Raw genomic sequence first — 26,536 nt, 5'->3', positions numbered from 1 at the left:
TTGTCCAATTCAACGGCAATTTGTTAGATGTGTAGCACTATAGAGGGTGTGAACAATTGGAGTTTGGAAGATCGGGAACACCGAGAATGGCCACCAGATGGCAGTAAAGTCAGCAATAAGGACTTCAACCCTGGTCATCGCAGTCAATTGTGAAGCGTGATAGAGTGAGTCAGCACAGTGCAGGAAGATCAAGAAACATACAATGCCTCGTCACCGTATTAGAATTACCAGCATTTGACGGTGTTCGAAATAGACCACACCATGAGGTTGCACGAGTAGGATGGGCGTTTCGTGCGATTGCCAGACATGTGCGGCATTCCGAATGTCACTATGGTCTTATGTTGGGAACGTACGACGTGAAGGTTCCGGTCGACCATGAAACTCCGCTACACAGGAGGATCGTCACACTGTGCGTTTAGCATTACGTAACCCTGTAACGTCTACAATTTGTGTCTGCCAACCGGACACAACTCTCTACAACATCTTTTGTCATCCTGCACCGTGTCTCGATGACTGTTATTTGATGTAATGCGAGTGCACCGTCCTCTGCGTAGGTTTCCATCAACACCAGCCAGTACATAAATGACAGCGTGTATAGTAGTGTCGCACTACGGTAGTATGGAATCCTTATAAATGACAACGAATCGTGTTTAGTGATGACTCTCAATTCTGCATGACGACAGATAACTAGCACAACTTGTGTGAGTGTAGCGGTGCGGGGAAGAGAGGGGAGGTCACATCCAGTCAATATTGTGGAATGGTACACTGCCGTTACTCCTGGGATCATAGTATGGGAAGCTCTACCATCAAGTTTTGTAGTAATTCGTGGAACCTTGCTGGCACAACGATACGTGGGTGAGATTCTAAGTCCGTTCTTGTGAGAGCACGCAGGTACAATCTTTCAACACAACTCTCGGCAACCACGGCACGTGTGTTTATGGACTGTCAACGTCATGCTGAGATTCCTCTTTGGCCAGTAAGGTCACCTGATCTTTTCCTAATTGAAACGTTTAGGACCGGTTCGGACACCAAATCCATGCCCAGCCGATCTGTAAGATCTCGAGGCGCAGTTACAAAAGCTATATACTTATTCGCCTCACGCAACGATACGACAACTCTACGACTCAAATCTCAAGCCGCATCAACGTATGTATCGCTGTCCGAAAGGGTGCTACAGCTTACTGATATGCAACACGTATTATGCTCGTACAACCAAACCCGTTGTCGGACTGATCCAATATTGTAACCTTACAATAAAGTTGTACAGCCTTGAAACAGTATTTTCATTTCATCCCCTTCATTCCTTCTGGGAGCTTCTTTTTTTAATTAGTGTTACTAAAGAGAAGAATGAATGGTTTCTTTCCATCAATTTTACCCAATAAAGGATGAATATCATTTACATATGCATACCTTGCAAGATAATTAAGCACCTGAATCTACAAAATATCCTAACAGTTTTCAATGGTATTACTGTACCTAATTCGCACTTTATGCACGAACGTTTTACTTCTTTCCATGTACCTATACGACTCACCGCTTTTCGCACTTGAAAAGCATACTAATGTTTACAAAACTATTTGAGTATACCATCTTGTAGTACTACTATTCATTGCGCTAGAAAAAAAAATCATTTACACTCCGTCATATCTGTCCTGCGTTTACTTCTTAGCAAATCATAGTTGCCAAATCAGAATTGGAAACTTTTTATCTTACGAGGCCTTATCACTGCCAAATGAAAATACCGCTAATTTTACAGTAATTATGTGATATCTTCAAATGGATGGAAGATAATCGAAATGTGGAACCAGAGCGCACTAGACAATATTATTTTGCATGAGGTACCGTTATCCCGAGTCACCTAGTAACTTTCCGTTTGAAGCCATTAAGAAACGCGAAAACAAATGCCGATTTTTTTTTAAATGGTTGGAAATCGAGAACAGATAAGTGAGTCGTGATAACGGTTTCTCATGTAAAATAATACTGTCTAGGGAGCTCTTGTTCCACACTTCGATTATCTTTTATCTAATTGAAGATATCACATAATTACTGTAAAATTAGCGATATTTTAATTTCGCCGTGATGGGGCCTCTTAAATGATTTTTGTTTGTAGTGTATGAAACATTTCATGTTGTAATAAAATCTATGCATTGAACTCAATAATAAATAATAAATACAATTCAACAGTGTTTTTTTTTTTTTTTTTTTTTAATCTAATTGGTTCCATTCTCTGACCAAGTTGCATTCTTTCTGTTTATTTTTCTTCTTTCTTATGTGAAAAGCTTCAAATACACATCTTTCTATTAGTAGATGTTTATGCAATGTATTTTGTCTTCAGAAAACATGGAGGGAAGAATTCCATTAATTAGTTATAACCTACTTATACCTTCTTTCTTGATAGATAGAACTTATACACAATTCCACTACAGCAGGAAGACAAAATAAAATAATATTAAAACAATCACATAGCTTTTAAATTATATACAACTAAAGTAATTAATATTCTGAAATATAGAGTATGCGTTGTCGCCAGCGGCGTATTCTGCATGAATGCAAGGCATGCATTGCATGAGTTCTTATTCTAGTTTATTTATTTTTAATTAATTTTCAAGGAGCCAAGACTGAAAAATTACGGAACTTCCCTTGATATCGTAGGCCAGTACGCGTTAGTAGTTGGCAGTCAGTAGTTGAGAAAACTGTTCACGTGTGGCGCTGCAGTATTCTCGACAATGTGTGTAGGCATCCGCTCAAGATCCTTGTCGTCCGCTAGCCTGTAAACCTGTGTTTTATTGGGTGAAAGAAGCGAGAGAAATCCAAAATGCATGCAACTCGAAAGTTGCACGCAGCATAGTTGCCATCTATACATATACACGAAATGACTAAATCAAAGATATACCAAATACTCTCTCAATTTAATTGCATTAGCTAAATGAAGGAAATGAGCTAAATGAATTAAATTGCTAGTACGGAGAATATGTATTGACATTATCTCAAATACATTTACTTTGTAGTCACTTAATGTACTATTTGTTAAATAAAGAATCGCGCAGATGTGATTTAAATGTGTATGAATTTGTTTAGTGAAAAAAAAATGCTTAAGTGGTTGGAAACAAAGCATTAAAAAAATGTCTGGCGTGAAAGCAGAATTTCTTCTGCTTTTGCAGCGTTGTCGGATCTAAATGCAAGAGAGTATCGGTGTATGAAAAAAATGTTTTATGAATGCTGTGAAATATAGGTTTGAATTACGGCAACAAAGCGTACTCTTACGGAAAGCACAAGTTGGCCGAAAAATCCGCGAAAATTGACGAGAGAATGTGTTATCGGAAGTCCTCGTTCGAGCGGGAAAAGTTCATTGACTCATAGTTGAAGAAATTTCGGAAAGATGTGTGGTGCGGTGCGGTCTTTAACTCTATTTCGTTTCGCTGTATGAAATATTTATAGTGCGTGCGTTTTACTTTATCGTTAGTGTTGTGTCTTGTGTGAAGTGTATCTTTTTAGTGTTTACTATGGATAGAGAAGACGTAATTTTGAACTTGTTTGAAAAACCTTTCAGTGCTCGCCCTATGGAGGAAAAGTTACTTATAGTAAGAAATGGACGACCCACTCCAGCTCTAACGAACTTAAAGTCACAAAACAAAACTTGTGTGCGTAATTTTAATCCCGAAGTGTATAATAAAACTGTGTGGCTTTGCGGTTCGGAAAATTTGTGCAAACTATTTTGTTGGCCTTGTGTTTTGTTCGGAACCGAGAACTCACCATGGAACAGTAAAAACCGCGGCTACGCAGACCTGAATAACCTTCATACTGCTATTACAAGGCACGAAAAATCGGACTCTCACGTTAATGCACTAATAACTTTGGCGACCTTTGGCAAAATTAGAATAGACGTACAATTTGATAAGCAAAAGCGAGAGGATATTAGAAAACATAATGAAACCGTAAAAGAGAATAGGGAAATTTTGAAAAGACTAACGTATGTGACGTGTCTTTTAGGCAAGCAAGAATTACCTTTTCGCGGGCACGACGAGAGCGAAGAATCGAACAACCGAGGCAACTACGTGGAAATCCTACAGTTGTTATCAGAATTTGATGCAAAATTGAAACATCATTTGACCACATCTAAGGTTTTCTCAGGTACATCTCCCTTAATTCAAAATGATTTAATACAAAGTGTGGGTGCAGTTATGGTTGAAGAAATTAAATCTCAAATCAAAACTCGATGAAACATCAGATGTCACCAATCTATCCCAGTTATCTACTGTGTTGCGTTACAGTCACAACAATAACGTTGTTGAAAGATTTTTAGGGTTTAGTGACGTTAGTTCTGATCGTAGTGCTGCAGCATTAACAAATCTAATTATGAAAGTGTTAGAACAGTTTGAGTGCAAAAATAAACTGATCGCACAAACTTACGACGGGGCTGCAGTGTTAGCAGGTGACATAAGTGGGGTCCAGAGGCGGGTAAGGGAAATTGTTCCGGAGGCGATTTTTATACATTGTTACGCGCATAAGCTAAATCTTGTGTTGTCACAATCCGTTTCCTTTATTAGTGCTTGTCGCATATTCTTCGTTACGATTAATGGAATTGCTGCATTTTTCTCTTCTTCAACAAAAAGAACTAATATGTTGGACACATTTGTTAAGAAAAGATTCCCACGACTTGCAGCTACGAGATGGAACTTTTCCAGCCGATTACTGCAAACTATTGCTAACTGCAAAGATCAGCTCCAGGAACTATTAGAAGCCATCTTAGAATCTCCTGGGGATTGGGATAGTATTACCGTACAAGAGGCAGACGGATTTCTTGCAAAGTTAAATGACTTTCAGTTTAATTTTCTTCTAAATTTGTTTCAAGACATATACACTTTCACCGATGTAGTGTTTAATATCTTACAGTCCAAGTCTTTAGACATTGTTCAAAAGAAATACTGACACTGAAGGAGAGACTGTCATCAAAACGCAACAATGGTTTTGAAGAAGTTTGGCGCGACACCTTACTATCTAATGATCCGCCGACAAAACGCCGAAAACAAGCCAATCCCTTATCAGTAGAGGAGGAATTCAAGAGGCTTTATTGTGAAATATATGACACCATAATATTGCAGCTGCAGCACCGTTTTGATTCACTGCCAGAAATGTCTTTTTTGGAACTTCTTGATTGTTCTAAATTTTCAAAATTTTCAAAAGATTTTCCAGAACAACAGTTTGTGCAATTGGAGAAAATGTACGCAAAGTTCTTTGATTTTGTACGATTGAAAGCCGAGCTTAAGGGTGTCTATAATTCTGATCATTTTGTGGGAGGAGTTTGGGAGATATTTACAACTTCTTAGTTTCAAATGGTCTACAGACTGGCCTTCAAGAACTTAACAAACTGTGCGAATTAATTAGAGTTATACCTTCAACTACATCATCAGTGGAACGTTCATTTTCGGCCTTGAAACGCATAAAAACATTCCAGAGAAATTCTCAAGGACAAGAACGTCTTTCGGCTTTGGCGATGATGTCTATAGAGAAAGATCTTCTAATAGAAATGAAAAGCAAAGATTCATTCTTTGACAAAGTCACCGAGGAATTTTGCAAGAAGACCAGAAGAGTGGATTTTCTTTTCAAGTAATTGGTGAGTATCATCATAATTCTAATTATTTTCTGATAGTCTACTCTTTTTGAACATGCTATATTTACAGAGAATGGTGGGTACAAGAGTAACGCAAAAGAGCATTGAACCCCCTTCTTTTCCCAAACATTTTTTTTTTTCAAGTATTAATTCCGCATTACTATTAGGATGCGCTTATAGATGTGCACACCAATGTAACAAACAAACTTTGGAGTTATATACATGCTTGAGAAACCGCTGGAACGTAGCGAGGAACATATATAAGAAAGTATCCATTAGTTTCGTAAGTTTCTGGGCGAGAGGGACAAGAGGAAATGATATGACGACTGGGACTTCATTACAGTGTTACATGGGCGATTGGAGCATCCACATTCTTTTTGCTCTTCTGTCAAACGAAACAGAGAGAGAGGGAGAGAAAAAAAGCACAATGTGCCTGCCTGCTCGAAGGTGTCCCTCTTTGAGAAAGGGGATGATTGTCCTCGCTGACAATCTTCCTCATGTCCTCATTCACATTTGCCAACTTATTTGGTTTACCACTGTCTCTGTTTTTTTTTTTTTTTAAGAGCTTAAATTGGAGAAGCAAATTCAGCACAGCATTGGACTGATTATTGGGTGGATTATATTAACCCTTGGATTGATTATATTATTCCTTACTTGTGTTTCCGAGTGAATAGTGTGTATTTTCAAATCGTTCAATAGCTACCTAGTAAGAATATATATGAACTACGTTATTTTATTAGCGGGAGAGGAAGTGCAAGCATTTTAAAGCATAAAAGTGATTTTGAAAACTAGTTAGAAATTGACGGTGGAACATTCGTTTCTCGAACAGTGTACTGTTTGCACTTGAACAAAATATATTTCTTTTCATCATTCAATATTGTGTCCCCCGTGACTGAGTGGTTACGCTCGTCGCCTTGTAATCAAGGGGTCCCGTGTTCGATTCCCGGTGGAGACACAAGTGGTTCGGATCCCACGTTAAGCTGTTGGTCCCATCCTTAGGACGTCATCATCATCCTATGGAAGGCAATGGAAAAACACCATGGGACCTTCGGGTCAAAGACTTGCATTCGGGAAGAACACCAATCATCATCATCATGATACTGAAACAGATGTAAAGTTTGTTCTACGCCGCAAGGTAGAATGTTCCACCATAAAGGAGTGCTGGAGCGTTTTACAAATAATAATAATAATAATAATAATAATAATAATAATAATAATAATAATAATAATAATAATAATAATAATAATAATAATAATAATATATTATTATTATTATTATTATTATTATTATTATTATTATTATTATTATTATTATTATTATTATTATTATTATTATTATTATATAGTGGTAGTAGAAGTAGTGGTATTGGAACATTGCATGCCCAACCTCAAAACTCAGGATACGCCACTGGTTGTCGCCATTATTATTTAACTTTGTTCTGGAATACGCAATAAGGAAAATCAAAGATAGCAACCAGGGCCTAGAGTTGAACGGTATTCACCAGGTTATGGCATATGCTGATGATGGAAATTTAATAGGGGATGATAGGAGAACAGTAGAGAGAAATGCAGAGAAAACTAAATACATGGAAGTGCGTCGGGACCGGAATACAGCAAATTATGGATGCGTTAAAATATTAAATAATACTTTTGATAAAGTGGATAGTTTCAAATATGTAGGATCAATATTAAGAGAGGAAAATCATATTCACGAAGAAATTAAATGTCGACTCAAAGCAGGGAATTCGTGTTACTATTCGGTTCAAAATCTCTTGTTGTCGCGAATTCTGTCGAGGAATTTGAAGCTTAAAATATACAAAACGATAATTATGGCTGTTGTTCTGTATGGCTGCGAAACATGGTCACTTACTCTGAGGGAAGAACATAGACTGAAAGTATTTGAGAGCAAGATCCTGAGACGAGTTGAGTTGAGTTGATTTTAGTTTAGCGTCCCTTTCAGCAGCGAGGCTATATGAGACGTGGACCTACTGATTAACGTGGAATCCGAACCACATGAGCTCCCGCCGGGAATCGAACCCGGGTCTCCCACGCCAAAGGCGCGTACGCTAACCGCTTAGCCACGGAGGAGCTCAAGATCCTGAGACGAATATTTGGACTCAGAAGGAACGGGAATGGGGAATGGCGGAAACTTCATAACGAGGAACTACATAATTTATACGGTTTACCCAACATTGTTAGGGTCGTAAAGTCTAGGAGGCTTAGGTGGGCGGGTCATGCAACTAAAATGGAAGAAAGTAGAAACGCTTTCAAAGTCTTGACTGGAAGACCAATCGGAAAACGAACATTAGGAAGACCTAGGCGCAAATGGGAGGACAATATTAAGATGGATCTCGCAGAGATTGGAATACAAAGTAGAAACTGGATGCAGTTAGCTAAGGATAGAAGTCAGTGGATAGCTTTTGTGAACGCGGCATTGAACCTGCGGGTTCCATAGGCCATAGAGTTAGTTAGTTAGTTAATTAGTTAATATAGGGTATTACGAAAAAATCTACACACATTTTTACTACAAAATATTACCAACACGAGCTGCTTTTTATCTTATCCAAGTTAGTGGACAAAGTATCCTGAATAGATTACAGACAATACACTGTATTCTTGTCTGAAATAATAAAGGTATAAACAATTTTTTACCAATCACTCAACGTACAAAAACTTACAAATTTTGATCAAACTAAATAATTTCTACATTTTAAGGTGAGGTGATAGAAATATTATCTCCTAGTCGCTGATAATTATTATACCATACTTCACAATATTAAACCTTTTCACCACTTGTGGTACAAATATAGGGTGTTTAAAAAAAACACCGACAACGTTTGAAAGGTGATTCCTGATACCATAGATTTTTCTACCCCTTCCCCCCTTAGATTACGAGGAATACCCTCCTAGATAATTTCAGTTAACACATTCCTAACACACCTCAAAACTATCACAACAATACTGTCAAAGATAATTCACTGTTCTAGTCAGTTGTAGTGTACAGAATTTATATTACTAAGGAAAAGCATAAGGTACATATCAACACAGCGAGTGGCTCCTTCTAGGTGCACCGTTGAGCAAGGAAGACAAGGGTTGCGAGGCAACCTGAGGCAACCCCTGCTTCCTTCTAACTCACATTGCCTTGCCTCCCTTCCTTAACCACTTCCACGCTCCAAGAAGGACCCCAAGCATGGCAAGCTGCTTTGTTCTGCCGATGCACAACTTTATGGTTAGAGAATTAGCGATACTCGGATACTTCCGCTCCTATTATTGTCCTTATTTCTGTTTCTATTCTATTGATATATTCTGATTTAGCGTAGATAATGGAGAATGTTCTTTTGTCTATGTTATTTAGCAAGAAATATTATTAAAACTTATTTAAGATTTGCGTGTTTTGACTGGCAACACTATATATCGTAATTCGGTGGGGGCGCGGTGGCTCAGTGGTAGAGCGTTCATCTCCGGTGCTTGGGGTCCCTGGTTTGATCCCAGCTCGCGCCGTGTAGACTTTGTAGTGGACAATCACCGTGCTCGTGGGTTTTCTCGGGGTTCTCCCGTTTCCTCCCACTTTCTTCATTCTACTATTTCATTCATTTCTCATCATCACCGTCTCCTTTAGCCTAACCGGCATAACCGTAGGACGTAAAACTGAAAAATTTCATTTCATTTCATCGTAATTCGGTGTTGATGTTGCCGATCTTAACGATAAGTCACTAAATCTAGTGGATTCCGAGAGGTTGATAGCAACAAAATTTTTAGAAAAGCGACTAACGACTTTTAAAATGACTTGGCGACGAAACTGACGAATTCTTTTATTGTTTTACTTTTTTTTAAAAAAAATGTCGATACTACTGAGCGACTGTCAAAAGATCGATAAATGAAACGAACGCGAATCATTATGTGAATGTCACTTTGCATAATTAGGATATCATCTGTGTTGTTCATGAGCTATCATTTGAACGTACCATATGAGGCAAACTAGGGCTTCCCTTATGGTGCGGGTGATTATTACACGTTCGTTTCCCAAATAGAAGAACGAACTAGGATAGTGACGTGTGAACTTTCTTAGAAGAGGACCAAAGAAAAAGGGAAAAGAATCTTAATCGGGCCAATATAATTTTCTAAAATAAGAATGGCACATTAGACAATTCCTGTAATACTAAGCTCTATTACCAAATGCAGCTTTTATAATCTGGTTCGTACTGGGATGCAGTGATTCTTTGAAGTGAAATTAAATATTCATCTATCGGTCTGTTCTAATCAGGGCCGTGCCGTAAGGGAAGGGGGGCGAGCGGGGCGACGGCCCTGGGCGCCGGAGTAAGGGGGCGAAAAATTCGAGAGAAAAAAGGAAAAATTGCTTGGAATATATGTATGGGGGCGCCGTTGTATACTCTCGCCCCGGGCGCTGATTTTCCACGGCACGGCCCTGATTCTGATGCAATTTTATCGAAGAAACTCAATCCTTCTTTTCATTTGTAAGATCAGGCATCATATTGTGGAACGCCTCATCTCGCCCGGAAGCCTAGTTTATCCATCACTGAATTAGAGCATTTCGAATTTTCACTATGTCAAAAAGTATACGATATTTTCGGTCTGTCAGCACAAATGATCGAATTTGCACAAGAAGTGGGTGTTGTTTTCGTCAGTGATGTTGATACAGTTGAAATGCTGTCTGTTTCTGAGAAATACAGGAAGACAGTTGTGGAAAATGTTAAGACTGAGATTTAACGACGATCCTCAGGTTCTGGGCACGTTTCAGAAAAGTTTGTAAAAGAAGAAGAGAAGCCAGACTTCAAGAAACTGTCTTATTCTCTACTGAAAGTGTCGGAAGAACTTTCTTTACAGTATAGCTACGTAGAATGGAAAAGAGGTTGCCAGAGGATATTTCTTGTGGATATTTTTATGCAGTTTAACATAATGACTCAACTGTTGCGAGGAAGATACTTTATCTGCTCATTGGAACAGCTTATATGGAGAGATCTTTCTCGACAACAAACAGAATGTTCTGCTCTGAAAGAGCTAGACCCTCCCCAGAACATGTGTGTGCTCTTATGAAAGTGTCCATCGAGGGTCCTAAGATTCTAGATGGAAGGGAAGATGATGAAGAAAGTGTTCGCCTATTCAACAATTTCATTGAGAGAACTCACAACCGCTGGCTTAAGAAACCAAGGAGAAATTAAATGTGCACGATGACACATACTGCAAGTGTGGCAATTTATCTGAAGTGAAAAGTTGTTTATTTCAACCTTAAATTATGTATGGTTGAACTTCAAGCGAGCAGGGTTATTAGTGTTTAAATTGCTAGCTGCCTTTTGCAAATAAAGTGAAGTTCCTGTGCATTTGGTATTAATACGTGTTTTATGGACTTATGTGTGCATATGAAGGGTGGTTGAAAATCTTATCTGCTTCCAGAAGTCGTGAATACTAGTATTTTCTTAATAGTTGCAATAGTTTAACGGTGAGTAATCATATTATTAATATGACTCGAGAAGTAAGTTACGCAAGTAGAAAGCAGGTTTTAGATTACATTCATTTAACTTGGTATATTAGCTCTTTAACACATTTTAACATTAAATACGTATAAACGTTACAGAAGTCGGGACATCTCCCCCAGTAAAAATCTACACCCCCCTGAAATCAAAATCCTGGGAAAATCCCTGCCTGACACCAAGATAAGACAAAAAGTATAGACCAACCTGGGTGCACAAATGCTCTCTTTCGGAGTCACAATCTGCCGAAAACATGAAAAAATGAACTTAAAAGGTCCATAGCTCCAAAATTTTGGAACTACCATAGTTGGGTCAAGACTTCATTTAGGAACTAGTATGTGTCCTATCCAAATATCCAAGTTTCAGAATTCTGCGATACTTCCGCAACAATTTTTTATAGAGGTAGTTGGTGAGCATTTCAAATTATATAACCGTAGCCAAACTCCCTCTATAAAAATTGTTGCGAGAGTACCTTAGGATTCTGAAACATGTATTTTTGGATAGCGCAAATATTAGTTCCTCAGTGAAGTCTTGACCCGGCTACGGTAGGTCCCATAATTTTGGAGCTATGGACCTTTAAAGTTCATTTTTTCATGTTTTCGGCTTTTTGTCTTATCTTTGTGTCAGCAATTATCTCCCAAACGTTGTCAGTGTTATTTTGGAACACCCTATATATACCATATCTATGTATATTGTCATTACTTTGTTAATACCTTTGAAAAAATAATTGCTAATTTTTATTGTGCATCAAAAATTTCAACACACAAAGCTATTGTGCTAGTTGCACTGTTTTCCAGAAATTTAATGTTTTATAGAACGTAGGTATAAATAGCACATTAGTATTCTAAAGTTTATTTATTTATTGTCTTCAACAGAGAATATTTTCTCCAGTTACAGAAGACCTGAACATTTTTTTTACAAGTTTATTATTGTAATAGATTTAAAAGAAAAATAATAAAAAAAATAAGAAGAAGAATATAGATAAATATTATACAATTAATTTTCTAACAAGCTATTTAAATCTGAAATAGCTACAGTAGCAAAAATACATGAAATTAATACGTTTATACACAAACATGTGAATATACCTTTTAGAAATTCATAAAAAAAACATTTTGTCGCAACAATTCACAATAGGTTCAAAATGACACTTAAATCTAAATACGGCAATTTCTGTGATATAATATATGTTTTGCATATTCGAACTAATGGTGAACTGCTGTAATGCTCCGTTCTAGGTGTATCATATAATAATAAGTACCTCTGTCGAGTATTAACCATTTTTGCGTTAAATTTTAAGTCCCAGAAACGAACTGTTATCGTATATACCTTTAACCAGTTTGTATAAAAATATTTGTTCATTTATTTTTTGTCTATTAGATAATTTAGTATAATCAAATTCATTTAGCAAATGTTGATATGATATTCTGTCTTATAGCTGAGATTTGGTATTTCTGGAAATATAAATAATGTAGAAAACATTTCTGAACTGCTTCTATTTTATTGGAATGGGAGAATGTAGGAGTTTTCCATATTAAGGATCCGTATTCCAACTTACTTCTTCCTAGACTATTAAATAAAGCTTTACTACAATCAATAGTTTTAAAGTTTGCAGCATTTCTGATGATAAAACCTAACTGTTTGTATGCACATTTTACTATATAATTCACGTGATTGTTAAATGTAAGTTTTGAATCTAATATTACACCCAAGTCTTTAATATAATTTACCCTCTGAACTAATTGTTTATTAATTATATATTGAACTTCCGGACTATGATTAATATTACTAAATACAATTTAATTACATTTCTTTACATTAAATTGAAGCCTATTTCTTACTGACCAGTTATACAATTCATCAATGTCTTGTTGTAGACATAGGCTATCTCTATGGTTATTTACTTCGATAAATAGTTTAATGTCATCTGCGTACATTAGACAGTTGGCACATTTAACAGTATTAAATATATCATTAATATACAATATAAAAAGAAGAGATCCAAGGCTGGATCCTTGAGGTACTCCAGTATTACATCTATATTCTACGGACTTAAATTGTTTGTACATCACATATTGCACTCGATCCGTAAGGTATGATCGAAAGAGTTTTATATATTGTGAACATAATCCAAATTTATCAAGTTTATCTATTAGTATAGTATGATCAATCTTGTCAAATGCTTTGGAAAAGTCAAAATAGACTGAATGGACAGATGAACGCCTATGGAAAATAGTATATATGTATTGAACGTAATTAACTAAATTTGTCATTGTAGATCTGACAGGATAAAACCCATGCTGAAACTTCGAAATATGTAGTTTGACGCTTTAGAATTTGATCAACAGAATTTGTTCTAATATTTTTGCTGGTGCACATAATATTGCTATGGGTCGATAATTTTCAATTATTTTACTATCTCCAGATTTCAAAACAGGACATACTCGAGTTGTTTTCCATAATGTAGGGAAACAACTAGTTTTTATAATTATATTAAAGATGGAGCATAGTGGATATGCCTTGAGTATATAAGGAGGTAATCCACAAAGTCCACCAGCCTTTTTTGGTTAAGTTTCTTTCTAGCAATTCTATATTCATTGATGGATACACTATTTAAAGTTACACTATGAGAAACAAACATATTATCACTAGTGGGCCAGTCCATAGTATTGGGGGAGGTTTTATATACAAATTGAAAGAAAAAATGAAATGAAATGAAATCTTTGAGTTTTACGTCCCACGGTTATGCCGGTTAGGCTAAAGGAGACGGTGATGATGAGTAATGAATGAAAGGGTGGAATGAAGAAAGTGGGAGGAAACGGGAGAACCCCGAGAAAACCCACGCACACGGTGTTTGTCCACCACAAAGTCCATTTGGCGGGGGACAAATTGAAAGAATTGGGCATACCCCTCAGCTACTCTTTTACCAGTTTCCAATACGTTATTTGGTATTTTAGTATACTATTATTGTCTCATTTCTCCCTTTTTGTTTTGAACTAAATTTCAAAAAGAACGGATATTACATCTATTTTTATTATTTTTTTATTTTTTTTTAATTTGCTTTACAAAATCAGAATATGCAATATTTATCATTTTCTTTAATTCTCTCCTGGTCTGTACGAACATAAATTTATTATATTCAGATTTTTTTTTTCTATAATATTCTTTATGAACCAATATGGATATTTCTTTGAGCATATATCCTTTTCCTGGGAACAGTTACATCAAGTATTGAGTTCAAAATCTGATAAAAGTTCCTCTTGCACTTGGTAACTACTTTTGTATAGTCAAATGGTTACGATCTACGTCTTTGGTGCACGCTTATTCCGGCTTCGATGACTCACACAGAATTGTTGGTGTAGACTCAGCATCGTGGAACAATTGGGGACTCTTAAGAAAGAGTCTAACTCTCGTCAGGATAGTCACAAATAACAGTAACATACTGTCCATATATCATCCACTAAAAACCGTCTAGTTGGTCACAATCCTTCGTGTTACAACATCGAATTACGAAGTTACAGGTTACTGCCAAGGTGATGTGAGGGTACTGGTCCCAGGAGGCCATAAATTTCTTCTTACCTTTGGCTCGATTATGGATAGTTATATTACATTTTTGTCGCGATATTTTTTCTCCCGAAAATGTACCAATGGGAGCCGAGTACCGTATGTGATGCTCATGGTCTTTCGCAATAATTTGCAACAATGAGCATCATATATGATGCTCAAGAACCTGGATAGGTTAATAATTTGTGATATCAAACATGAGCATCATATATGATGCTCATGGCCCCACAAAGAAATAAGGTGAGCACCACATATGATGCTCATGGCAGTCAACCTGTTAAGTTCCAGCAACCCCCCCCCCCATTCACACACACACAATCTTTGTTTAATTACATAAAGCGGTTAATTATACTGGTTTGGAAATTAGCTTTCCTTTCAGCACAAAGGCTATAGAAGACATGGACAAACAGCTTAACGTGGGACCCGAACTACATAAGCTCAAAGATGTTCTGGCAAAGAGATGTTACAAAATAATACTGATCTGAGTGTATTTCTATGTCATTTTTTTTTCCCCCTTCAAATTCTCATCCATATTTTAGGCAAAATTATCGATTGTCTATCATCGGCAATTTTGTCTAAAATATAGGTGAGAATTTGAAGGAAAAAAAATAACACAGGTGAGTATTATTGTATATTTGATGTGTGTTCTTTACGTTCAATTAGTAATAAAAGGCATTACTGGGAGCTTCATTGCAGCTTTCTGCTTCGAGTTTCATTTTCCCTTGAATTAAGCAGTAATTATAGAATGGTAATACGACACTCGTTGGATTCTGAATGCCTCTAAAACAGAACTGCAGATAGCGTTTCATTCATGTTCATAATCATCTCTGCAAGCATTTTGGTCTCATACCCTACAGTATATTACTACTAGTGAATGTGTGCCAATACGAAAGATACATTCAATTTTGTATACAAATCTCACCAAAATACCCATCCGCCAAATACGCAAGATTAATCGACTCAATGCAATCGTTTCTATATTATTTTTCGGAACAAAGAAATAACTTGATTTGTTGTTGGAAACATTTACATTAAACTGTATAAGAATTGAGTTGAGTTGATTTTAGTTTAGCGTCCCTTTCAGCAGCGAAGCTATATGAGACGTGGACCTACTGATTAACGTGGAATCCGAACCACATGAACTCCCGCCGGGAATCGAACCCGGGTCTCCCACGCCAAAGGCGCGTATGCTAACCGCTTAGCCACGGAGGAGCTCTAAACTGTATAAGAAGTACCTAATATAAAGATATTTTGTGGAATATGACAGTATTGCGAGCGATGATAATGTTTAGAAAGAAATGAAAGCAAAAGGCTAGTACTCACCATAAAATGCAAAATACTCTTGTAAGTAGCGTTTTCGGAATATTCTTCTTCTATCTTTAGCTTGAATCCAATTCGAAGCCGGTTTAAAATACGGAGGGGGGGGGGGAGGGAGATATGGAAAGGCAAAAAATGGTTAAAACGATTAAAAAATGTGAAACATGTGTAAGATTATTCGATTGGTGTCCCTCTGGTTCCGCAACTTTTTCGGCAAAAATTAAGAAGATACTGCAAAAACACAACATCGAAGTTTCAGAAATTCCTCCTAAATCCATAGAAATATACATAACGAATTTTAATTTTTTAAAGCCGATTTTCAACTAGTAGTGGCTTTTATCAGGTTAAATGTCAGTGTGACGAAGTATATATAAGTCATACAAAAAGGAATATTTGTACTAGAATAGCAGAGCACATTCACACATCGAAATCCCGTAGCTTACAACAGTTATCTGTATTAGCAGCGCATCTTAAAGACAATAACCATAGCATTGCGGATTTATGTTTGATAGAGAGGGCAAAAACAGCAACTGAACGAAAAATTTTAAAAAATCCTATTACATTTATAAAGAGAAATCTATGCTCAATTTAGATAAACGAGATATAAATGTGATTTGGAGCAGTCTTTTTACTACATATTTCCTCCGTTTGAAAGGGAAAAAACAGTGAACAATGACGAGTGAGTGTTAATTTTTGACAGGAGACTTGTGCTCTGTATTTTCTAATCCTTTTAACCATTTTTTACCATTTTTTTAACTACAATCCTTTTATCCTTCTATCCATATTTTGAATCCTCTTTGAATTGAATTTAAGCTGAAGATGGATGAAAGATCTTCCGAAAGCGCTACTTTAAAGATCTTTTTGTGTGTGTATGTGTGTGGTGAGTACTAGCCTATTTGCTTACATTTCTTTCTATTTTGCAGAATAATTATTAATTATATCTATTTATTACGTACAATATACTAATAAGGTAATAAGATACAATATAAGATCAACTACATTAAAACTGCTTTGCTTTAAGCCCGCTCTCCCTGAGACGTCGTTAATTTCTTAACACCACTTCATGTAAGTTCAAAATCATGAAATTTATTTTTTTAACAAGCGGTTTACTTTAGAAATACAGATGGTGATCAGAAAAATGGAAACACCTGTAGTTGGTAACACGTCAGATGTATGGGTTGGCAGTGGTGTCGTGACGCCTGCAGCGCCGGACTGCTGGTGGTGGTGTGTTAGGTTGGTCTCCATACTACGTCAGGCGCAGTGGAACAGCAGTGTCCAGTGGCTGCAGCAGACGGAGGTAGTGTAAAATGGGAGACCTCTCAGATTTTCAAAGAGGGCAAATTGTTGGTGCGCGGTTATGTGGAGTGAGTATGACGGCAGTGGCTACTGTGTTAGGTGTGTCGCGTGGGACAGTGTCGAAGGTGATGACGGCCTACACAACACACAGGAAAACCACAGCGGGGAAGCGGAACAGTGGCGGAAGAAAATCATGAGTGACAGGTCACGCCGGGTATTAAAGCGCATTGTCACGCAGAACCGTCGTGCCACTGCGGAGGAACTCAATCAGCACCTCCCCCACCCTGTTTCGACAATCACAGTCCGCCACGAATTACATAACATGAACTTACGGTGTCGTGTTGCACGGGCCAAACCACTCATCAGGGACCATAACGCTCTCGCACGCCGCAAATGGTGCCGCGACCATGCAACTTGGACCGTTGAGGACTGGAAACGTGTGATATGGTCGGATGAGTCATCCTTCACCCTATTCCCAATCACGGGCCGTGTTTATGTGTGGAGAACGCCCAAAGAAGCTTATGATCTGCAGTGTCTCCACCCAACTGTGAAACATGGCGGCGGCTCGGTGATGCTGTGGGCCGCCATATCATAGTTTTCATTGGGTCCTGTGGTCACACTTAGCGGACGAATCACTGCCAACGATTATGTCGTAATTTTAGGAGACCACTTGCATCCTATGGTCCGGATGTTGTTCCCGGACAATGACGCCATCTTCCAGGATGATAATGCACCCATTCACACAGCTGGCGTTGTTGCAGCGTGGTTTGAGGAACATCGGGATGAAGTTCAACACCTCCCCTGGCCCGCCCAATCCCAGATCTCAACATAATTGAACATCTGTGCTCCAGTCTTGGAAACACGACTCCGGCGACCATTTCCACCTCCATCCTCTCTCACAGAACTGGCCGATGCCCTGCACGAGGAATGGTGTAAAATTCCACTTGCTACCATTCACGACCTCTATGCCTCCATCCCACGTCGCATCAAGGCTGTTCTGAAGGCGAAAGGTGGCCCGACACCATATTAATCTGGTAAATTGCAATTTCGTTCAGGTGTTTCCATTTTTCTGATCACCATCTGTAGTTTCAAGAGGAAATCAGATTCTGCTCTAATTCGTGAAAGTCACTCTCTTTAAAAATAATAAATTCTTACCAATTACTTGAGATGCTTGATCCTGATGTTCTGGAATTTCTGGGCTCCATGTATCAGTCTGCATGCTGCTCTCTACCGTTGATCTACTTGGAATCACTTGAAAGAATTAAAAGTAATCAATTAAAATATGTATAAAACTAAACAATCCTGAAAATAGCTGAAAACAAAGAGTAAAATAAGAAAATTAAAAAAAAAAAAAAAAAAGATAAATACTTTCGCTGGCGCTTTATCAGACTACAAGAGAAAGAAGTACAGCTATAAGATATAATGGATATATACTTCAGAAATAGCGCTGTGATAGCATGCCTGAAGCTGGAAGGATATCTCACAGATTGTTAAAAACTTGCAAATGGTTTGGTTGATGCAAGTTTTGTGAGAAAGGAGATAACTATTGGATAGAAAACGGAATTTAAATACTATATAATATGAAACAAAAAGTAACAAAACGTGTTTTCTTAGTTACATAATAATATGGAAATAAGAAGAGGCCATTTTCCTCACAATATTCTATGACTCAAGAGGCTAACATGGAACAGGACGGAGGTTCTTCAGTTAAGGTTCATCTCCCTACTTCTTCCGCTTCCTTTTTATGTAATGAAGAGTTACTGTTTGTAAAATTTATTTTTAATAAACAGCTGAATATTGATATATAACAAAAATTAGAAATTCGATGACCAAACTCTGGCACCTACTTCCTTATATCAAATAAAAGAAAAAAAGTGTTGAAAAACATGGGTCGATAAAGGCCTCCTTTCAGTTATAAATTACTGAAAATGCGAAACATCATGTTTTAAACTATGGGATATATGGAAGCGGTTCAAGGGATTACACAAGAACTAGTATGCCTTTTATCTCAATATCCACGTTTTAGCATCCTACGGTACCGGTGAAACAAACTATATAAAAGAAGTTGGGGTACAGGGATTCATTTTTAAGTACTTTTAAGAAAAGAAAAAAAAAACTTAGAGAGGTGAATGTACAGTTATAACACTACAATTACCGGGCACACCACTATTAACGTAAATAAAGAAGCGCTAAGAAAGTTACAGAGGGTCCAGAATGCATGCGTTCGGTATGTTTTTAATCTTAAACGTTCAGATCACTTGACGCCATTTTTTAATGAATTGGGCTGGCTAGATATCCAAGCTCGCTACATATATCAATCAATGACAATTTTATTTAAAGTTTTGACATTTGGTGTGCCTATATATCTTCACAATAAACTACAGTATGTTAGAGATAGCCACAATCGTGATACTCGCTCTAGCAGATCAACACTGCTGTCGATACCTCGTCATAATACGAATCAAATGGCTAATTCATTCACAATCTCTGGTATTAGAGAATGGAACAGACTTCCACCAGATGTAAGGAATTCACCTTCAATTGCGACATTCAAAAGAAATTTGAAGCAATATCTGATAGCCTTAGCCAATGTACACCAATCTCGGGAATGATGTTTTTTTTTTCTTCTTTTTTTTCCCCATAAAGCTGAGCAGTAGCAACCAATTGTAAACAGAAACTTGAGGTATGTATCTATAATACTAGGTTAGTGGGGAGGTATGGGGGAGGGGGGAATGTAAGGTAGTATACTTTTAAGAATAAATATATCGTTCTGTGTATGCTGTGTGTATAGTTTTCTTGTTTTTATGATAAATAGTATGAGGGTATGGGGGGAGGGGGTATGTAAGGGAGCAGATCCGTGTGTAGGGGTATATATGTGTGTGTAGGTATATATGCATTAATGTAGTAATTGTATTTTTTATGGATTTGACATCAATTGTAGTATGTATGTCTTGTATACATTTGAGTTGGTTGAGTGTAAGAAAAGGCAAACATAGCCTTAACTCTGCCGTTAAATAAATAAATAAATAAATAAATAAATAAATAAATAAATAAATATTACAACTGTTTTGAAAATAACTATTACTTCAGTGATAAGGATTTTGCAAGTATGATCTGGTCTTCTTCCCAAAACTGATCTACTGTTTGTAATTACTGTCAGGGAGAGGGAGAAAGTAGGAAGCATACAGAACCTTAACATTTAGTTGTTTCCCGGCTTCGGCAAAATTTGTCCACTGATTTTTAGCAAATCTTAATTATAAGCACACAATAACAATTAGTGATCACTTCATTTTATTTATTTATTTATTTTTCCGAAAATCTAAGTCCAATCCAACTTTGAAAGCACAGAACTCGGAAACCAAAGATTTCCGGCCAAGTTAGAGGTAAAGTGAAATAAATAAATAAAATTTACTGATAGATTTTGTTCAAATACAACGTTTCCCACGATAAAAATAGTCGACTTTCACTGTCCCCCGAACGACGCATTTAACCACTGTTATTTCCCCTACATACCTGCTTACACTGAGGCTTGTACTTGATAACAGCATCAGTTGAGGACGATCCGTGGAAGGTAAAAGTGACAGCTTTTTGGGAGGGATTCATTTGTAAACTTTCCGTCATCTATTACAACAGGCTCCTGTGGCACATGGTCGGCCGGAAATTGTACGAACACGGCCTCAGCCCGCTTGAAAAAAACAATACGGTGCACCCCATTAGGAGAGCAGTAACACAGGACAATTTCCCAACGCAAGGAAGTTTGGCCATACGATATGGTGTCTCAACAGGAAAAGTTTCCACCATCATCCGGAAGAATCTCGCATTGAAAGCTCGTCACAAGTGCACGGAGACTATCTCGCAAAGAGTCACATCCAGGAGAGATTCACAAACCCCAGCAAAACTGTATGAAATACATCTTGCAGGGGACAAGTGGAAATGGGTGTGTACCCTAGGCAAAGGAGAGCTCTATTGTCTGCGCAACAAGAGCTGGCCTTTGACAGATAGCTGCACGTGTTATAAACAAAACGAAAGGGAGGATTGTTAGCCAATCACTGCAGTATTCTTCCACGCTGTTTCTAGGCGACGACCGCGCTGTTGCCGGTTTTTGAGGGTTGAATCTTCTGTGAAATAGCTGTTTCAGTGAGCGGTAGTGTGTGTGCTGTGTTAAGTGTTCTTTCCAAATTAGTGCTAATTGTTGGTTGTGAATAGTTTCAGTATGTGCTGTATTTACAAAATAAATAATGACGACTGAAAATTCTGGAACAACAATGTAAAACAAAAGTGGTTAAACATATAGAAGTCAGTCACGGGAAATGATATATAACAGTTCTATGCTATTTCGAAGACGAGGAAAAAAATAAAGGACCCCTTTCATCCCACTTTAAATTTTCTCCTTGATTCGTTATGGATAGATAATTTATTTACGGGTGGGACGTCAACTCAGCGAAAAGTACTTTAAAAAGACACGGTTTCGATATAAGAAACTTTTAAGAAGGAAGATTGTATTACAAAGCGAGGATGATATAGTTATTATGAGTTTTTTTTTTTTTAAACGGAAACGATAAATGTCGAACCCGAGAAAAAAGTACGGCTTGACGAAACATGGCTCCATGCTAACCACTCAAATAGCAAATGTTGAACTGACTCGACACTTAAAAAACTACAATGCTTGTCAAAATTAGTAAAGAAGGGAGATTGATTTTGTTGCATGCAGGCACATGTGAGGGCTTCACAAAGAAAACAAACAATAGATATTTATGGGTCGTCTCGTCTCGTGTGCAACACTATTCGCCTTCAAATGTCAAGATTTTCATTGGCCATGGGTCTGTGCACAAAAGATAAACTATAACGAAAATGATTAAAGCAAATAATTAAAATTTTGAAAGTATAACAAGAAACCAAGCCCAATACATCATTTGCTATTGATAATTTTCTGTTCTGATGTCTGTCTTCCAGTTACTCTAACGAAGAGGAAAAAAAAAAAACTTTTAGTAGCCTGTTAGGACAAGAATTTGTAATGGAAGCAGTAAACTTGCTATATTTTGGAAAAGCTATTGAGTAATCAGAAAAACTTTTTAAAAGTTTAATTAAAATTTAATTAAAACACTTTTTGGTGTTCGATTCAGCATTAGAAGCTTGCAAAGTCTCTTCTTTAAGTAAATAAAAATATTGAAGCTGTATGAAGCTGTATAAGTTGATGTAAATTCAAGGTAAAAGCACTTTATTAATATATTTTTTACTTTTCTTGTAGAATATATATATTCCAAGTACTATTATTTTTGTAATTTTAAAATCATACGTTCCTGTTATATTTTTACGATTATATAATTATGACTTGTTAAACGTCCTAGTTTGTCGCCTAAGCTGCTTTGTCTGTTCCAGAGCCCTTGGCAACAGCGCTTCCAATATTCCACGTGCTCTACTCAACTGTCAGAAGCCAGCTCTTATTGCGCAGAGAATAAGTACATGAGACGTACAGAATATGATCCATTTTCTACTATCCAAACAGACCACAAGAGCAATTCTGACTTACTACAGCAGTGCAAGAAAAAGATTTCTGGTGCTGGCGGGATATTGCAGTCGGGAAACGCTCCCCCAACACCAAAGTCAACGCAGCTTATTTCCAGAAGGTCATGGATCCTCTGTACGACACTCACATCCCCCACCTGTACAACCACGAGACCACAAATGTATGGATCTATAGACAAGGCCTCCAGCCATACTCTACGACCATCCCAGTAGTTCTACGAAAGAAAGGAAGAAGAGGCGGGAATTCGGATGATCCCATTTTCGTTCATCTCTGTGTGAAATTCCCGATATCTCACCAATCGACTACTGTGGCTGGAGTCTGGACTCCTCAAACAGGCACCTGGTTGGCGCTGTGTTCGCACCTTGTAGGGACTTCATAAAGTTGTCAATGCGAAATACCAAGATATTTCTCTTTCCATTCTAAGCAGGAGTTTACTACGATGGAAACTACGCTCCAGTTGATCGTTCAGAACCTTAGCCGTCACATCGAACGCGATCTGTGGTTGCGAAAGGAGATTCTGTAGCCAGGGAAGTGGTTCAAACTCGAATATTTTTATCGTAGGCAACCTTCTGTAGATACCAAATTTTGATGTTCCGAATCCACTTGCCAGTAATTTTAACAAATTCCTTCTTACGGTTTGAAAATATCCTTTCTAATAAGAGAAGGTTGTTGGTATCATGCAGAATATTTCATAAACGGTACTTACCACTCTCAGCATCTGACGGTTGTTCTGCAGCTACGAGATACATAGGATATTTCAAGGTGATCTCAGTTTGTGTAAATTGATTGCTGGTTTTCGCCTTTTCCACTTGAAAATAATAAAATTTTTGTAATGTTATGAACAGCGGTCAGCCAACTACAGCACTACGTCAAACTAAGAATTGTGAACAAGTACGAAAACATTGAGAATAAACATAAAAACTTTTACAATTTTGGTCCAATCAGGTATACAGAATTGCTGGTCTGTTACTACAATAGTCATAGCACATTTTGATAGCTATACAGTTACGGTTCGTATATTTTTGAAAAAAATAAATAAATAAAATAAAATAAATGGACACTTTCAATTTGAAAAATATGAGACACAGTTGCATGGTATAATGAAGGGGTATTTTGTTGTTCGATTTTCTATAACAACACGCTCTTTTTCGGTACATAAAATAACGAAATTAGAAATGAAATGAAATGAATTTTTTGAGTTTTACGTGCCACGTTTATGCCGGTTAGGCTAAAGGAGACGGTGATTACGAAAGATGAAGGAAATGGTGGAATGAAGAAGGTGGAAGGAAACGGGAGAACCCCGAGAAAACCCACGCACACGGTGTTTGTCCACCACAAAGTTCACTTGGCGGGAGATAACGAAATTAGAATTTCGATTCATCGCATACCAGTGTTATAGTAACTAAGTTATTACCGTATCCACTAGTGGCACAATTCTTGCAACGTAACAGTACTGCCAATTGGTACGACATTTTTACAACGATAGATTTAATTTCTACGTAAAACGGCCCATGGCTATACACGTCGATAGAAAAAAGGCCCACGGTTTAAATTTGATCACACAATGTGTTGTGTTGAGGTCTCAAATAGTGTTTTTAGAAAATTTCAGAACGAGGAAGCCTTAAAAAGCTATCGAAGGGTCCGTGGCTTTTCGCTTGTAATTTCATCACAATGTGTTCCTAACGTCCCAAGTAATGTTTTCAGAAAAAAATTCCTACAGGGGAAACCTCAAAAAGTTGCCCAAAAATTGCAATGGAGCCAAAAATTACGATGGAATTTACCATCTTGGGCGGGTAGATAAAAAGGGCCATGGCTTTTGGCTTTAAATTTGATCACAATGTGCTCCTAACTCCCAAATTGTGTTTTCGGCAAAATTTCAACCGAAAAACTTTAAAAAGTTGTCCAAAATTGCAATGGAGCCAAAATTACCGTCTATGGCGGGATGAATAAAACAGTTCGCGATTTTTCGGTTCAAACTTTAATATTTTCCATTGTTCAAGCTTTGATTTAGTAGACTTAAATCCGATTTAAACTACTCGCTGAGCAAAACAATACGTTTCTTGTAAAAAATATTAATAACTCTCTCCAATATTAACAACTTTCGCCAACTCTCCACTTGGCTTCATCAGACACTATATCTATAGATATATATACAGGGGCTGGACAAAAAAAAAAAAAAAAAAAAAAAAAAATTAAACGTTTGCAAAAGTGTGAAAATCATACCTAGTATGGTATGAGGCCTCCATTTGCGTCCAAAACAGCTTGGATCCGACGTGGAATGGACGTATACAGCTCCTGAATCGTGGTGTGTGGAATTTGGTACCATTGTTCCTCCAAAACATGCTCCAGTTCCTTAAGGGATGCTGGTGGAGGGTAATGACACCGATCACTCATTTCTAACTCTGACCACAATGGCTCAATGATGTTCAGATCTGGTGATTGTGGGACCCAGGGGGATTGTGATAGCTCCTAGTCATGCTCCTCAAACCATGATTTCACCGTTTTTGCAGCGTGACAGGGTGCCAAATCATCCTGGTAGATGCCATCACCATCAGGGAACAATATTTGAGCCATGGGTAGAACCTGGTCCACCAAAATGGCCTTATACGCCTTAGCATTCATCATTCCATGCAGGGCTATGATGGGAACTGCAGAAAACCACGATATCACTACCCATACTGTAACAGAACTACCCCCATGCTTTACAGTTGGGAGCAGACAGTCTGTATCATAGGACTGCGACGATGTTCTCCATATGGAAACACGACCGGTTGTTGGAAACAAGGTGAAGGTCGATTCATCGGACCACATTACGAGTTTCCACTGCTCATGAGTCCTCGCCTTGTGGTACTTGCACCACTGGATACGCCTCTTCGCATTTACTGCTGTGACCAGGGGTTTGGTGATAGCGGCCCTGCCATGAATTTTCATTTTATGAAGTTCCCGTCGCACTGTTTTCGATGAAACCGGGTTCTGTAGGCCGGAATTGAGTTCAGACGTAATTTTCATTGCAGTGGTCTTCTTTTTAGCTGCTACAATCCGTTTTAATGCCCTCCGGTCCCTATCTGACAGGATTGTCTTTCGACCACTGTTGTGCTTTGCAGACGTCGTTTGCCCATGAATTGTGTATGCCCTCGTGACACTGAACACAGTGCCTTTCGATACTTCCACAATGTTCACCACTGTTGCCACTGAAACTCCAACCAGACGAGCACCAACGATCATACCTCTTTGGACGTCTGTCAGGTCGCCCATTTTACCGCACCATTTTCACGCCACGACACTCACAGTTGAACTAAAAATAATTAATGTGTAACTGTTTCGCCAACTCTCCACTTTGGCTTCATTAGGCACTATAAATATATAGGTATCAAATGTTCACCATCCTCTTAGGTACTGATCAACATCAATATCATCTCTCTATGACTTACAGTTTCCTAGATATGGCTCCTTAAATCTCCCAAAATCGGAACTATTTTTTGGGCAATATTTCGAGGAGAGATGATATTGGTGTTCAACGAGAATGGTAAACATTTTGGTACCGATATTAACTGGTGGCCACTGGCCAAACCAGTGACCAGTTGGACAGCTGCCACCGGTTACTATTTGGTACCATAATTATATTCACCATCCTCTTAGGTACTGATTAACATCAATATCCTCTCTCTATAGGTAATGGTTCCAGAGATATGTCTCCTTAAATCTCCGGAAATCGGCGATTTTTTGGCAAAT

The 26,536-nt window shown here is 37.7% G+C and overlaps 1 protein-coding gene across 1 annotated transcript in view; it reads right to left on the bottom strand.

Annotated features, from left to right (window-relative positions):
• LOC145676817 (uncharacterized) overlaps nucleotides 1-26,536 on the bottom strand; it is a 114,744-nt gene that overhangs the window by 43,800 nt on the left and 44,408 nt on the right. The window contains exons 9-10 of the mRNA XM_081747596.1: nucleotides 23,511-23,612; nucleotides 18,433-18,528 (exon numbers count right to left, since the gene is read on the bottom strand). Coding sequence (XP_081603722.1) covers nucleotides 18,433-18,528; nucleotides 23,511-23,612 — 198 coding nt within the window. The remainder of the gene's footprint in view (nucleotides 1-18,432; nucleotides 18,529-23,510; nucleotides 23,613-26,536) is intronic.

Source organism: Thermobia domestica, unplaced genomic scaffold (assembly GCF_964235325.1).
Source record: "Thermobia domestica unplaced genomic scaffold, izTheDome1.hap1.1 HAP1_SCAFFOLD_388, whole genome shotgun sequence".
Taxonomy (NCBI): Eukaryota; Metazoa; Arthropoda; class Insecta; order Zygentoma; family Lepismatidae; genus Thermobia; species Thermobia domestica.
This window is presented reverse-complemented; position numbering and strand designations above follow the sequence as displayed.